Here is a 13,786-nt window from a genome sequence, read left to right as displayed (position 1 = left end):
CTGCAAAATTAGAGTTAGCTGCAGATAAACTCAATTTTTATAGGAGTAGACATAGGTTTATAATCCATCATATCAATGGCATATTTTTCCTGACTAAGGATAAGATCTTTGCCATACTTCCAGTCCTAGACAGTAATGCATTAGGCCTAGATCCTTCATTCCAAATTCAGTGGCTAATTCTTTCTTACATCTAATGATGAGACTATCTCCAACAGTTAGAAATAAATCATCCACATATATATAAGAAACAAAATTAGCAATTCACTATTGAATAATTTTAAAGTAAATGTTAGAATCAACATCATTCTTGCAAGATCCTAAACTAATCAAATACTTGTCAATCTTCTCATACCAAGCTCAAGAAGCTTGCTTGAGGCCGTAAAGAGCTTTTCTTTAATCTGCACACATGAGATTCTCTATTTTGATTCTCATAACCTTCTAGTTATTCAATATAGACAACATTAAGAAAACAGTCTTTATATCCAACTTCCAGCCTGCAACATTAGCTATAATGGTTCTAATATTAGCATATCTAGCAGCAAGAGCAAATGTTTCCTTCTAACTATGAGCTACACATCTAGCTTCATATTTTCTCAAAAACTTTCATATGGAACTCCCTCTTGATTCTTAATATAAAATTGTGGTAACCAAGTCTCATGAAGATTGCATAATATAAGAATCAATCAAGGAAGGCAGCCAACATAAGTTACCATAAATCAAAGATGAGAAATGCCAATCTTTTCTTTACTTTATTTTTACGAAATGGACCCATAACACAATCATTATGATCATGACATATCTTCAAGTGAAGAAACCAAGCTCCCTCTTAAGCTTGAAGGCATGGTAATTCACGAATATCTTGAAGAGAAGCATCAACATGATTAAATCTCTTTATTGTCTAGACTTCCACCATTGACAACATATGCCAAGATTGCTCAAAAGGATATTGTCAGTCTATGATCAACTTCAATCATAGTGTAAAGCTACACAACATTTTTTAAATGTAAAATTGTTTTCCATAGTTGAATAACAGAGAGTTAGCTGTGCCTGATCACATCAGAAAACTAAGGCAAGTGTATGACTTCAGAAAACTTTTACAATCTAACATTTTACAAAATCCATAAGCAAGGTATATAAGCCAAATTTTCTTTCCAGCCAATGCGTAAAATCAGATGAGAGTATCAACCACTCAAAAGGATACACATTGTAGTTGAACACAAGCGTATGATCAAAAGACAACTTCAATAAGTTAGATACCTCATTCATCTTAGGTTTCATCATCAAGAGAATACTTCAAAAAATGTAATAGGTAGTATGCTCAAATTGAAGAGATAATATCACAATGAATATTATGTGAGGATAGTGAAAGCCATGACAGAAAATGCATTAGAGCTAAAGGCAATCCTTTACACAAGAAGAGTAGAGCAAGGTTATAATAAATGTATAACAAAGAACATGAGAGCCTTTTTATGAAGAGCTTAAGAGAACCAAGTGTTACACAGTTCCTGTCCTACATGCCAACCTTATTATAGAATAGAGAATACAGTTCGTATGATGTTAGAAGACACACCAACAAGACGATTAAGCATTTCAAGATTAAGATAGAATATGATGCATCGCAAGTATCATCAAAAGAAGATTGTAAGGTCATCATTGGGCATAGATACTAAATAGGATGACTAAGAAATCTTACCTTTACATGCCTACCACACCAATGGTTAGAGGACACTATATGTTTTCAACTAAGGTTCCATGTTTCTGAATCTCCTATAATTTTATTCAGCTTTCAATCTTCCTATTTGTGCTTGCTGTTAAATCCATCATAATACTCCTAGTTTTATATTTGAATACACATGTTGAAATCTTAAGTGCCAAGGATGTATTTAGATCAATGCATCAATTTAGATAATTACATATTCATAGCAAACCACATCAAATAGGTTGAGAGATAAACATACTCAAAGTAGAGAGTAGGGCATAACCAAATACTAACCTCAATAATTCAAACTGGATTAGAACAAATTCTTAACACAAGAACAAAGCTAGAACTAGGGTGATGGTTACAACCCCTAGAAAGATAGTTATGCAACCCTTAAAGGAATAAAAGGAATACTAAGATCTGAAAACAAGTGCACAAGCCGACATATGAAAGCACCCTCAGATGAAGTAGTTAACAAGCAAGAGAACCTTGTGCACTAGATAAGACACCAATAACAATAAGGCAATTAGATGCAAATCTCCAAACCAAGTGGACCCTACAATTGAGAATAGAGGAATGAGAACATCCGAAATCTTATTCTTGTTATTGTCCCATCGATGCCTTCAATTTGTCAAGCAGACATTGCTGTTGAACTTTCTGATTCACTGTGGACTTCTTCAGCCCCAATTTGCACAAGAAGTACAAGTTCTTCCTTCAAGCTGTTAGGCCTTATAGAAGGAACCTGCTCTGATACCATGTTAATTTTAGGATCAGACTGATAAATTAGGATCACACAGATGACAACAATGACATAAAATCAAAATAATGAACACTAGGAACACCAAACTACCTTGGGAAAACCTCCCTCATGGAGGTGAAAAACCCAGCTATAAATCTTAGATCTTGTTATGCAATAATTAGTCAGTATCTTTACAAGCTTCAACACTTGAAGCAATCAGCAAGCTATGCACAATAGTATAATGTCTTCAACCTAGGGCAAATATACAAAGATGAACTTATCTACAATAGATATGACATTTGCTGTCACAAGAAAGGCTGCAGACTCTGAGATGAAGTTTGCTCTACCTTCAATGATATATAGTGGCCTTAGGATGATGTTCGCTGCCTGTCAGAAGAGTTCGCAATCACAAAAGTATGATTCGCTGTCTTCCAAAAGATAGTTCGCTGATCACTGCTGCTGAATATAGAATATATTCGCTGTGTGTATATTGTTTGCTGAATTGTGTGTTGATACAATGATTCACACTTTGTATATATATGAGACTTAGCCTCCCAATTCATCATAGGTCGGCTTACAACAAGGAGCAATATAATGCTTTAGATTAGGCGCCCAATATAGGGTCAGCCCTACACGCTACAAGTTACCTCAATACAAGTTACTTTCAATATAGGACTTGACCTATCTACAAGTTACATTATAGGTCACGCCCAATTTCATATTTGCAAGTTACATACACCGCCCAAATAGGGCTAGACCTAAACAAGAATTGATGTAATAAAATGTGATAGCAAATATGGCTAAGGCCGATACGGCCATACACATGCTAAGTGTGCTAGGTCGGCCCTAGAAGGGATCCGACCTAGCTACAAATATCAACATCCTTAATGGTTACAAGTTACATAATGCGTTTGGGTCCAGCCCAATACAAGTAATACTGATATTTGATCCGAACTAGCTATTATTTTAACAGATAGAACAATAATTCATCAGTTGACCTTTCTGCTAATGCCAATGTTGGACACATCTCCTCATAATCTCCTATGACAATTGGGAATTTAATTGACAATTTTCTCTTCTTCTTCTGGATTTGTCATAGGTGGTCAACTGTTTGGTAACCTCTAGCAGTACCATCTTGTCCATTGGATATCTTGGTGGCTTGCATGGCTGGTCAGAGAATCCTTGGACCTGGATGTAGTGAATTTTGGGAATTGGATATACCAGGCTCCGTACTTCTTTACTAACTTTCTAGTCTCCCGCGACAACCTTGTATGAAGTCCTCCTTGCAATAATCTGGTGATGTACATTGTGAAGGTGTCGCTTACCATCTTGAAAGAAATAGTTTCATACAAGTGCAACTGTGGATAGCACTCATGAACTTTCAGTTGCCCTGGTCCACATCCCATAGGTCCTTTTCTTGGCAATCCATTGAACTTGCCCATTCTTGCCAGTAGATAAATAACATATGAGCTCATATAAAAAGATTGGGATTGCTTTAAATTCTTTAGCTGCTGGTCCAAGTTGTGGCTGATCATCTTTGCCCAATTTATCATTCCATCACCTTCCATCACTTCGCCCACAAAGTAAAATAGCCAAGGTTCAAACATGAAGGCCTGCGGACATTCCATAATTTTGCTTAACATCAGCACAAGGTTGGTATACTCTTGCCTAAAATCCATTCTGGTGATTTGCTTAGGTAGCTTGGAAATATGTGGCTTTGGCTTTTGCATCCATACTTTGATAATTATTTCCAAAATTGTATATCATTGTTGCTCTCTCCTTTCTCTTGTATGTCATGGACTGGTATGCTGGAATTTCGAATGTTTCACCAATTGCTTCAGCTGAAAGGTTGGCTAAGAGTTTGCCATCCGGTGCCAAAATTGCCCTTCTTTCTGCATTGTAGTGCTTTGCACACTCCATGATCATCTCCAGACATTGGATAGTTGGAGGGAAACTGATAGCTGCAACAATTCCACTCTTGACAAACTTTGTAGCAATGATTGACAGAGCACGTCCATTTGTTCCATAAACTCTTCTTTTGAATTCTCCCAACTTGAAAGTTCCCAAGTTGGTGTTGCTGAGCTCTTTCCACTTTGAAATAATCTTTGATTTTGGAAGGAATCCTCTTTGTTCATTCTTGGTTTGCGCCTACCGGGAGGTATTGCAGCCTTACTGGATTCCGCCATTCCTGCAAAATAAAATAATAAACATTAGATTCGTAATAAAGAAATTCAATGAATCTGCTGAGGAAGGAATTTTAGGCTGTAAATTCCAAACTTAGAATAAAATAAAACCTCCAAGAACAAGAACTTTTGAAAAATAATAAAATTTTGCTTCTGACCTTTTTCCACTTCTCTCTAGCTTCAAATTTCTCCAATAACCGTTGTGAGAAATGAATTCAAATTCACTGTTTAAATAGAAGTCTCCCACTATGCTGCTAAATTGGCGAGTTGTTAAAATTGGCAGTTGCATTAAAATGTGTCATGTTTCCTTCGACAACTTACCATGCAAATGGACCTCGCCATCATTTTGAGTAAAAAAAAAATGGAAATTTCTATAAAATTTTCAAGTTGTGTCATAAATAAGGAATATTCCCTTTGCATGTCACCAACTCATTAATTATGAAAATCTTTCCATTTTGGGCGCATAAAGATACTTTGAAACATTTTCCTTGGAAGAATTTTAACAATTTTGCCCACCTGTGAAGGAATTTGGTACATTTGGAATTCTAGGAGAGAGAAAATCTTTCTAGAGAGATTTTTATCGAGAAGGAAATTTTTTTGTGTTCTTGTTCACATCTTGTCCTGAAGCGAGATTTTTCCATCAACTGACCACTTTTTCCATAATGAAGGAATTTAGCTTGTTTGAAGTTTTGGAGAGAGAAAATTCTCACTTAACCAATTTTTTCCGTGCCTTGAAATTCTTCATTTTGGGCGTGTTTCCATCTTGAGGAAGGAATTTTTCTTGAATTTTGAATTTTTTAAACCTTAGCCTTGAATTCCACGTTCTGTCTGACCTTGGGCGCAATTCAACTTAAGAGAAGGAAATTTTTTAAATTTGGTGAATTCCTTCTTGGCTGGAGTTTGGCGCCCAATTGTAGCTTGGAGTGCATTTTGCTTGGAAGGGAGGAATTTTTGTCTTGCTTGGAAATTCCTCTATGGCCTCTATTTAGCATCCAAGACTTGACTAGAGTGCATTTTCTTCATGAAGGAGGATTTTGTCGTTTGGGAGGAAATTCCTCCTCTCCATTTTTTGGGCACCCATGTCCAACTTAAAGCACATTTCCAAGGGTATGCAGGAATTTGTCTTGGAGGAAGAAAATCCTCCTCTACGTGTTTTGGTGCCCAACACTTGACCAGGGTGCATTTTAGTAGTGAAGGAAACTTTGACTTAGGAGGAAATTCCTACTTGATACTACTTTGGCACCCATGCTTCTTCTAGAGTACTCCTTGGTGGGAAGGAAGGAATTTTAGTTGGAGGAAAGAATTTCTCGTCTTGAATTTAGTGCCCTATCCCTTCCTTGAGTGCCATTTTTAAGAGGTGAAGGAATTTTGAAAAATGTTGACTTTCCTCCCTGACTTGTGAAATATCTCATCTTTTCAGTTTTGACTGCCATCTTAGGATTGAGGAAGATTTCTCATGCCTTAGAGGAAATTTTCATGCCTTTGCCAAATTTGGAAGGAGTTCCAAACTTAGCCATTTTTCTGATCAACTGCTTGCCTTTTCAACTTTCCAGAATTGGACTTGGATTTTCAGGAATGCTTTACCGTCAGTATCCTGCCAACTGCTTGAGATAGACCTGCCAAAAATAGACTTTCTAAAAATAGTAAGTACTTCCAAACATCAAATTAGGGCAAATCGAGATAGGGTGACACTTACTAAAAATAGTAAGCTTGTTTAAATGCAAAATTAAGCCAATCTAGGACGCAGTGAAACTTACTAAAAACAATAAGTTCTTAGAATTCGCTCAAATTTCACTGGTAGCTTCCTTGAAGGGTTCTGACTTCATTGCTACATTCAGACTTTCCAAAACTGTAAAAAATGACCTCAAATCTAAGTCTGAAGGGCAAAAACCCTAAAATAGACAAAACAAGCTCTAGACTTAGCCAAATTCGCTTAAAACACTTGCAGACTTGATATAAATTTATCAAAACATTTGCAAACCTAAGGAGACCGAAGGGATTGCTGCAAAAAGACCCAAAGAACCACAACCAAAAGACCAAGAGGACCAAAAATGTTGGGGGTCGCCATTTGGAATGGGGTGATGTGTGATTAGGTCACAACACATCGCTCCCTCCAAAGAAGAAAAAAAAAAGTCTTTCAGACGAAAAAAGTAGACAAAACCATCATTTTTGAGGGGCTAGGTGAGAAGATGTCCTTGGTTGTGTAGACACTAAAGATGAAGGTGTTTAGTGTTGAGAAGCAGCAATATACCCTTTGTAGATCTCGTCTAGTCTTTGTTTCAAATGATGAGATGCCATGAGTTCTCTTTGTTGAGAAAGTTTTAACCATTTGTACAACTTCTGTGAGTTGGGTTTTGCTTTCTCATTAGCAAGTTTCAATTCAACAATTTCCTTGCCTTTATCAGCCATCTGTTTGTCTTTATCCTCAATTTCTTTGTTCTTCCGAGCAAGTTCCTTTTCCTTGTCTGCCACCTTAGTTTTTTCCAAGTTGGTGATGTGGGGCTGCTGTGCAAGTAGTTGTTGGAACCTGAGAGTGTGATCCTCTAGTTCTTCTCTTAACTTTCGGGAGATACATGTAGACTCACCAATGCGTGCTTGAATATTGTGGTGAGTGGCTATTTCATTTTGTAGCATGAGGTACAAACAGTGAAGTTTAGACATAAAATAATGAATGGGAAAGTCTTTTCATAATTTGAAGTGTGGCATAGAGGTTTGCCGCAAGTAGGACTAATTTATGAAGTGTTGTTTACTGAGTGGAAAGGCTCAAACCCAACTATGAAATTTATAAAGAGGAGTGATAAACCTCAGATAAGTTGCAAAATCACTTAATTGACAAGGGCGTAATAGGATCTCAAAGTGAAAATTCTAGGACACAAGTGATTTGTGCAATAAAGCTGCCAAATATTAGGACCCATCATAGGGTGTGGGATAAATCTGAAATATATGTCTGCTAATCCAACTCATAATGTTACAACCTCATATATAACTGATAAATGAATACTTATGAATGAACTTACAATATGTTAGCACTGTTATGAGAGAGATTCATAGTGACTAAGTTGAAATGCTAATTACTAACATATTATGATTATAATGTCGATATATGATGTTAATGGCAATTGTCATTCATTATCCTTATCTTTCTTATCATTTATTCACATATATGTGTGAGCTCATGTAACATACACAAGGAATTCATGAATATGGAATGCTAGTACCCTCTATGCACCTTCACAAATATGCTTAGAAAAAAACCCATGCAATTTTTATTTTTTGCTTTAGTAAATTTCCCATTTTATGACCAGCCTTTGTCCTAGATTTGACAAACAAGGTGTATCTCTTCAATCAAAGTCACATCAGAGCTGTACCTGATCTGTTTCATTGGGGTTGCTCACGCTGGATATGCTGTTTTATGCAATTTCAATACTTTATCATCTATCTTGGGGGTTGAACCTAGGGCAACACTTTTCAAGACCATTGGTTTTGATCACTTTCTTATTCCATTTGAGCATACACAGATTTATATTTAGCTTACTGATACTGGAAAAATTACTTTCCAATGCTCTTAAATTCTTAATGCTTTTCTATGTCAATTATTTTTTTCTCTTCATTTGGGGGCTATTGTTTCATTTTGTGGAAATGGGATTTTTTTATGAGAACCTGTCTTATTCATAGTATGTGCCCAGAAAGGAGTTAAAAAATGTTCGTAATTATGCAATTTGTTTGCAAATGATGTATTTTATGTTTCCAAAGGGTTTGTTTTATGTGCAAGGCAGTTGTTTGGTTCAAAGAAAAGAATCAAATCTTTTCTTTTTTGGGTACTTACCATAGACGTTGTACATAAATTGTACTTGTTGGACACTCAATAGACTCATGTTTAAGGGGGATCAAAGAACTTCACCGTTCTGGGTACTTTGTGGAGGATATAACCTTGATTGACATTGTTGGATGTTAAATGGCATAAGTTCATGAGATTGACTGGCCAACCTTTTGCCAACTGATGGTTCAGGAGAAGACTGTAGACCCTTCTGCAAAACCAGTTGTTTCTTCTGTGCCACGGTCTGCAATGCCAATGTATACCCAAGTTATTCCAGTGGAAACTGATGATGGCATTTCATGTGAAGGTCAGTATATTATTTAAATGGATGCATGAGTTTTATAATTAGTCCAGCTAATGGTTGTTATTTGCATTGAGATTTGTGCTTGGGATTCCATTTTCATTCATCATTTTTCTCTACACACAATTGACTGTTTAATTTTCTTACAACATCAAATAATTATCACTGCTTCATTTTTTCATTATTTTCTGCTATTCATGATTGTCAAGAAGCGTGCTTTCTTTGAACCTTTATTTTTGACGAGGAAACTTGCTTGGAAGCATGCTCGTGAAAATTATAATAATATACAGGAAATGTTCCCCTAGCTTTTTTCCTTTTCTGTGTATTCTTTCAAATGGTTTTCTAGGATCCTAATTTGACCTTCGGAAGTCATACAGGTTTTATTTATAATTTTTTCTGCATGGTATTTTTCTGAGTGGACAATATTTCTAATGTTAACAAATAAGAAAACAGCTACTTATGTATTCAAAAGTAATATTATGATTGTTAGAGTAACTATTTGTTCATAGTTGTTACATTAACAATAGATAGTTGTTTGAAGCCTCCAACTTTTTTTCTATATAATTTTTACTCTGGAATTTAAATAAAAGATTATGTAAAATAAGTTGGACCTCTCTAAGAATCCACTGCGTGCCATAAAACATTGACATGTAGTTTATTTTCCATATAATTAATGATATAAGAGTATCCCTTGTCTAAATCAATCAAAAAATATTCTCTTTTGATGTTTGTATGTTTTGCAGGTCTTTTCAATGTTTCCTAGTTGTTTTGCAATAAAGTGTGAAAATTATGTGGTGCTGCATCGCGCTGCACGTGCATCTGTTTGTTGAAGCTTCATATTTGTCACCATAGGCATAGTCATATGTTTTTCAAGCCATGTTTCTTCTCAGTTGCATATTTTGAGTTATGGTTTGGATTCTGGAACACAAACATTAAAGAGAACTCTACACGTTCCAACCAATTGCCAATGAAGATTTGATCACTGCATCCATGTTACCTAAACTGAACCTTGTATTGTATAACAAAACTTTGTTTTGGACTGGTGACAAACTTTTAAATCTCATGCCAATTCCTAAGGTTACTAGGGTCTTAACAGGGGTTATGTATGAAACTGCATTGCATTTGAAGGCTCCTATCTTGAGGTGCATCGTTGAAGATAAATTTGCATGTTACCTTAGGAACTACATGTTATCGAAGGTGATGTGTGCCTTTCCCAGGCTGAGCGAAGACCAAATATTTTAACATTGGGTTGTTGATCCTTATTATTTTTCCTAGGCTGGTTTACAACTTCTTCATGAGTTGCATATCATTTTACATTCACTATATAAAGGAGAGTCTGATATCACTCAAGGACAACAGCACATGAACTATGACTTAGTAAGGAAATCATAAGAAAATTTGGACAAGGCTATAACAAATATAGATGATCAGACATAGATCTACTTTTCTGCATTCTGAAACATCTATTTTGACCCATTTTGTAATCAAATAGTCGAGGCCTAGCACGTTGCAAGCTCATTGATGTTTCTTCATAATTGTTGTTACTGAATCAACAAATTAGTCTATTGTGTGCATTTCTGTTATTTCATGTGCATGGAGTTTGAAAGCTAGATTTCTGCATCAAGAGTTGTGTGTGTTTGCATTAAGCTGCATGGTTAGACTGTCCTTAATTAGACCTTCCAATCTAGTCCTGTGTCAATTAACAACGACGTTTCTTTTGAAGAGAGATTGGTGGTAGTAAAGGGGACTGTACATACAGTTCAAGTTATTTTATAGGTTTCTTTTGTGAGGTTTTTATTCAACACAAACAACTCTCTATATGATATATATATTGCAGCCAATGAAGAGAGGATCATAATGGAAAACATGGAAATATAAATTAAACCCTTAGGTTTGATTCCAATCTTCTTGTGGTAATTTTGTCAGTGGAATTTCAAACCTAATTTGATGATATGTTCAAGAATTATACAACACCACTATGAGCACAGTCTTTTAAGGTTTTGATGCCAAAGGGGGACTATTTCTTAGCAAAAGATTTTGATCTTTCAAATTGGAAACATTCTTGTAGCCCAAGAGATCCTAAAAAAATCCAATTGTTTCCTTTCTGATATTTGAAAAATCTTTTAGCACTATTCTATCTCTTAAGGGGGTAGAAGTGATGTGATTAATACTGCACTGAGCCCTTGTGAACATATGGAAACTTTTGTATTTCAATATCCTTTAAGCCAATACTCCCTAGATTTTTGTTTCCAGAAAATCTCTTTTGTCTTTTGAATTTTACTGAGCTCTGCTACAAGATGCATTTTTCTGGAAACAAGAGATTTGATCCATGCTTAAAGCTTGAATCAATTCAGTCAGCACACCAATTCTTTATTAATCCAAGCTGACTGAATTGATTAGCTTCTTGGCCAAAACAATCATTTTAGAGCATTTGAGCTTGTCCCACTCGACCACTACTCTAATCAAATCCAAGAAGTTGGGCTCCCTAAACCACACAACTCAAAATTTGAAGGGGCATTTGTGAGGTAGAAGATCTCCATCCACATCCAAAGAAATTAGAAAATGGTAAAAGCCAAAGACTAGAAGAATCCTACTCTCCACTATCCAATAATCTGACCAATCTTTTTTCTATGTAGCCAAAACCCATTCTTATATTAGTCCAGGTGAAGAGCCATTTTTAGACTCAATATCCCAAAACCCCAAAGGTAGCAAAATCCAAGTGAGATTGAGTAGCTTGCAAAATGCCTCCTTTTTTCATTTTTGTCTTTTGATGAAAGAGTTGCATTGAATTCTCATCCCATAACTACCAAATCATCTCTTAAGGAGGCTTGGATAATAGCAAGTTGATACCAGACTCCTTTTTTTCAGTAAGTGATCAATGCGTCCATAATCATTGAACAGAAAGAAAGTTATAGAAGAGGAAAATCTTTTGATTCTATAAAATTTTCTTAGGGCTGTTACCTCAACTAAGAGAGGAGACCAAAGAATACTCAACCCTCTAGAGGCTTCTTCAACATTCACAAACTCCCCTTTTCATCTCTCTCATTTTATTGATAAAAGTGAAGCATCATCTTCACTTAGCTTAGTCTCTTGAAGCAAGAAAATATCCACCTTTTGACATTCAATTTGTTCTTAACAAATCTCCTTTTGTTAGGAGCATTCAAGCCCCTAAATGACATTCTATGAAAAGACTTTCATGGCCATGGAGGGAGTTTCACCCTCCTAAGTCGTCGAGAGAGAGTAGCTTAAATATTTTTGCTTCCCAACCATCATTTCAGCTGGGGTTTCCTTCTTTTCTAATTTTCTACCTTTTTTGGCATAATATATACCATTAGCCTTGAATTATGAGGGATTTGAATTGGGAGATTGTTAAATCTCTGTTGACAAAAGATCAGATTCAGTTTCCAAGTTGTCCCCCCAAAAAAACCCTCTTGACAAGGGAAACACCTCCTTGACGAACAAAAGGATCATCTTCTATAGCAATCATAATTTGTTTTCTTGAGGAGCGACAATCATCTAGGATTCAACTATTGCGAGATTGGTTTCTTGAAGCAACTTTTGCAAGATACTATCTAGAGGAAGGTCCTCATTAGGTATGTCTCCTGGTTGCTCAACCCTTGTATGATCTTCCTCAATTGGAGTATACCGCAGGCTCCCCTTCCTCCTTGGAGGATTCATCTGTGTCTTGCCTCATGACAACTTCAAATTGAATTTTCTTTTCCCACCTTCATTCCTGCTTCACATTATTATTAGGACAAAAAATTTGGATGTGGTCTAAGCTATGACATAGGAAACATTTTATATTTTGGCCCTTCAAATTCTAGTTTTTGCTTCCAAACCCCTTGTAGGAGTTTAAAAATACCCATTTTAATATATATTCAAGCGTAAACTCCCAGAAGTTCATTTTGCACATTATCATCGGTGCTCAAATAATCACTTAGAGGTTTCCAGTTTTGCTAGAGCTGAGTACTTTCAATACTTTGTTGGTGTATTATATAGTCTTAGCCACCTAGGGATTTTTCCTAATCCATAGGAAGTTGTGTTGAAGTTGACTTGCCATTCTTGCAAAAAAGGCTCACGTCATCAATCAACCAAAGCCCCACTTTGAGAATTGCAAGCTTTTACTACTCATCTAGGTAAGAGAGCAGAATTTTTTTTTTGGTAGGGATTTGAAATGGATATCAAGTCCACAACTTTTTTCTATCCATTTTTCCAACCCAGGTTGAGTCGGCCAAAGATTTTGAAATTTACCAATGAGCTTTGTCTGTTTGAAGGAAATGGTTTTGGTCCTAATTTTAATGCCTGCAAAATTAATATTGACTTCCAAGACCTTGGTGCTCAACGTGAAGTTCTTGAGACAGTCTATATTGGCATTTGCTCGAGTAGCTAATGGTGTTGAACAATTTGATTTCCTGCCAAAACTTTCTACTGTTCTTTTTAAACTCCATCCTGAAAACTATGTGCCTCCTTGGCAAGAAAGCATCGTTGCTCAATCCTTGGTCAATGACCAAACCTTTGCTGGCCCTTCCCTCACCACCCTCCTTGGGTGCATAAAAGATCATTTCTTGTTGTGCTATTTACCATATTCATACAGAAATGGTATTGTTAATATTTTTTTGGAGAAATACATCTCGTATTGCTTCAGCCTTCATGGAACAGAAGAAATTACATCAATCTGATAACATAGGATTACAAGAAAAGTCTCTCCTTAAGTAAGCCAACAAGATAACATATGAGCCTGGGCATCAAGAGAAAGACTTTGAACATCTTTATTTGTTTTTTTCAGTAACATTAAATTGAAAGTTTTACTATGGATAAGCTTTCAGATAGAGTACATCAATTATTGATCTATAATCTTATGTTTTCATCCAATACAGTCTCACATCTCTCAATACCATTTATCTGATACCTGAAGTATTAATTTCCTTCCCTTTTATGGACCTATTGGAACATTGCCAAAACTAGCCTCACCCTCCAACTCAACATCTTCGCAAAAACATTGGAATTCAACTTTGACAAGAAAATTTTAAGACTTTTAAAAGGTACG

General features: G+C 35.9%; 1 protein-coding gene across 3 annotated transcripts in view; it reads left to right on the top strand.

Moving 5' to 3' along the window:
* Positions 1 to 13,786, top strand: part of LOC131069517 (uncharacterized) — a 78,347-nt gene that overhangs the window by 21,645 nt on the left and 42,916 nt on the right. For all 3 annotated transcript variants that reach the window (XM_058004991.2, XM_058004990.2, XM_058004992.2), the window contains exon 4: positions 8,631 to 8,745. In XM_058004991.2, coding sequence (XP_057860974.2) covers positions 8,631 to 8,745 — 115 coding nt within the window. The remainder of the gene's footprint in view (positions 1 to 8,630; positions 8,746 to 13,786) is intronic.

Source organism: Cryptomeria japonica, chromosome 3, assembly GCF_030272615.1.
Source record: "Cryptomeria japonica chromosome 3, Sugi_1.0, whole genome shotgun sequence".
In the NCBI taxonomy this organism is placed as follows: Eukaryota; Viridiplantae; Streptophyta; class Pinopsida; order Cupressales; family Cupressaceae; genus Cryptomeria; species Cryptomeria japonica.
The sequence above is the reverse complement of the archived record's forward strand: the minus strand, read 5'-3'. Positions and strand labels throughout refer to the sequence as shown.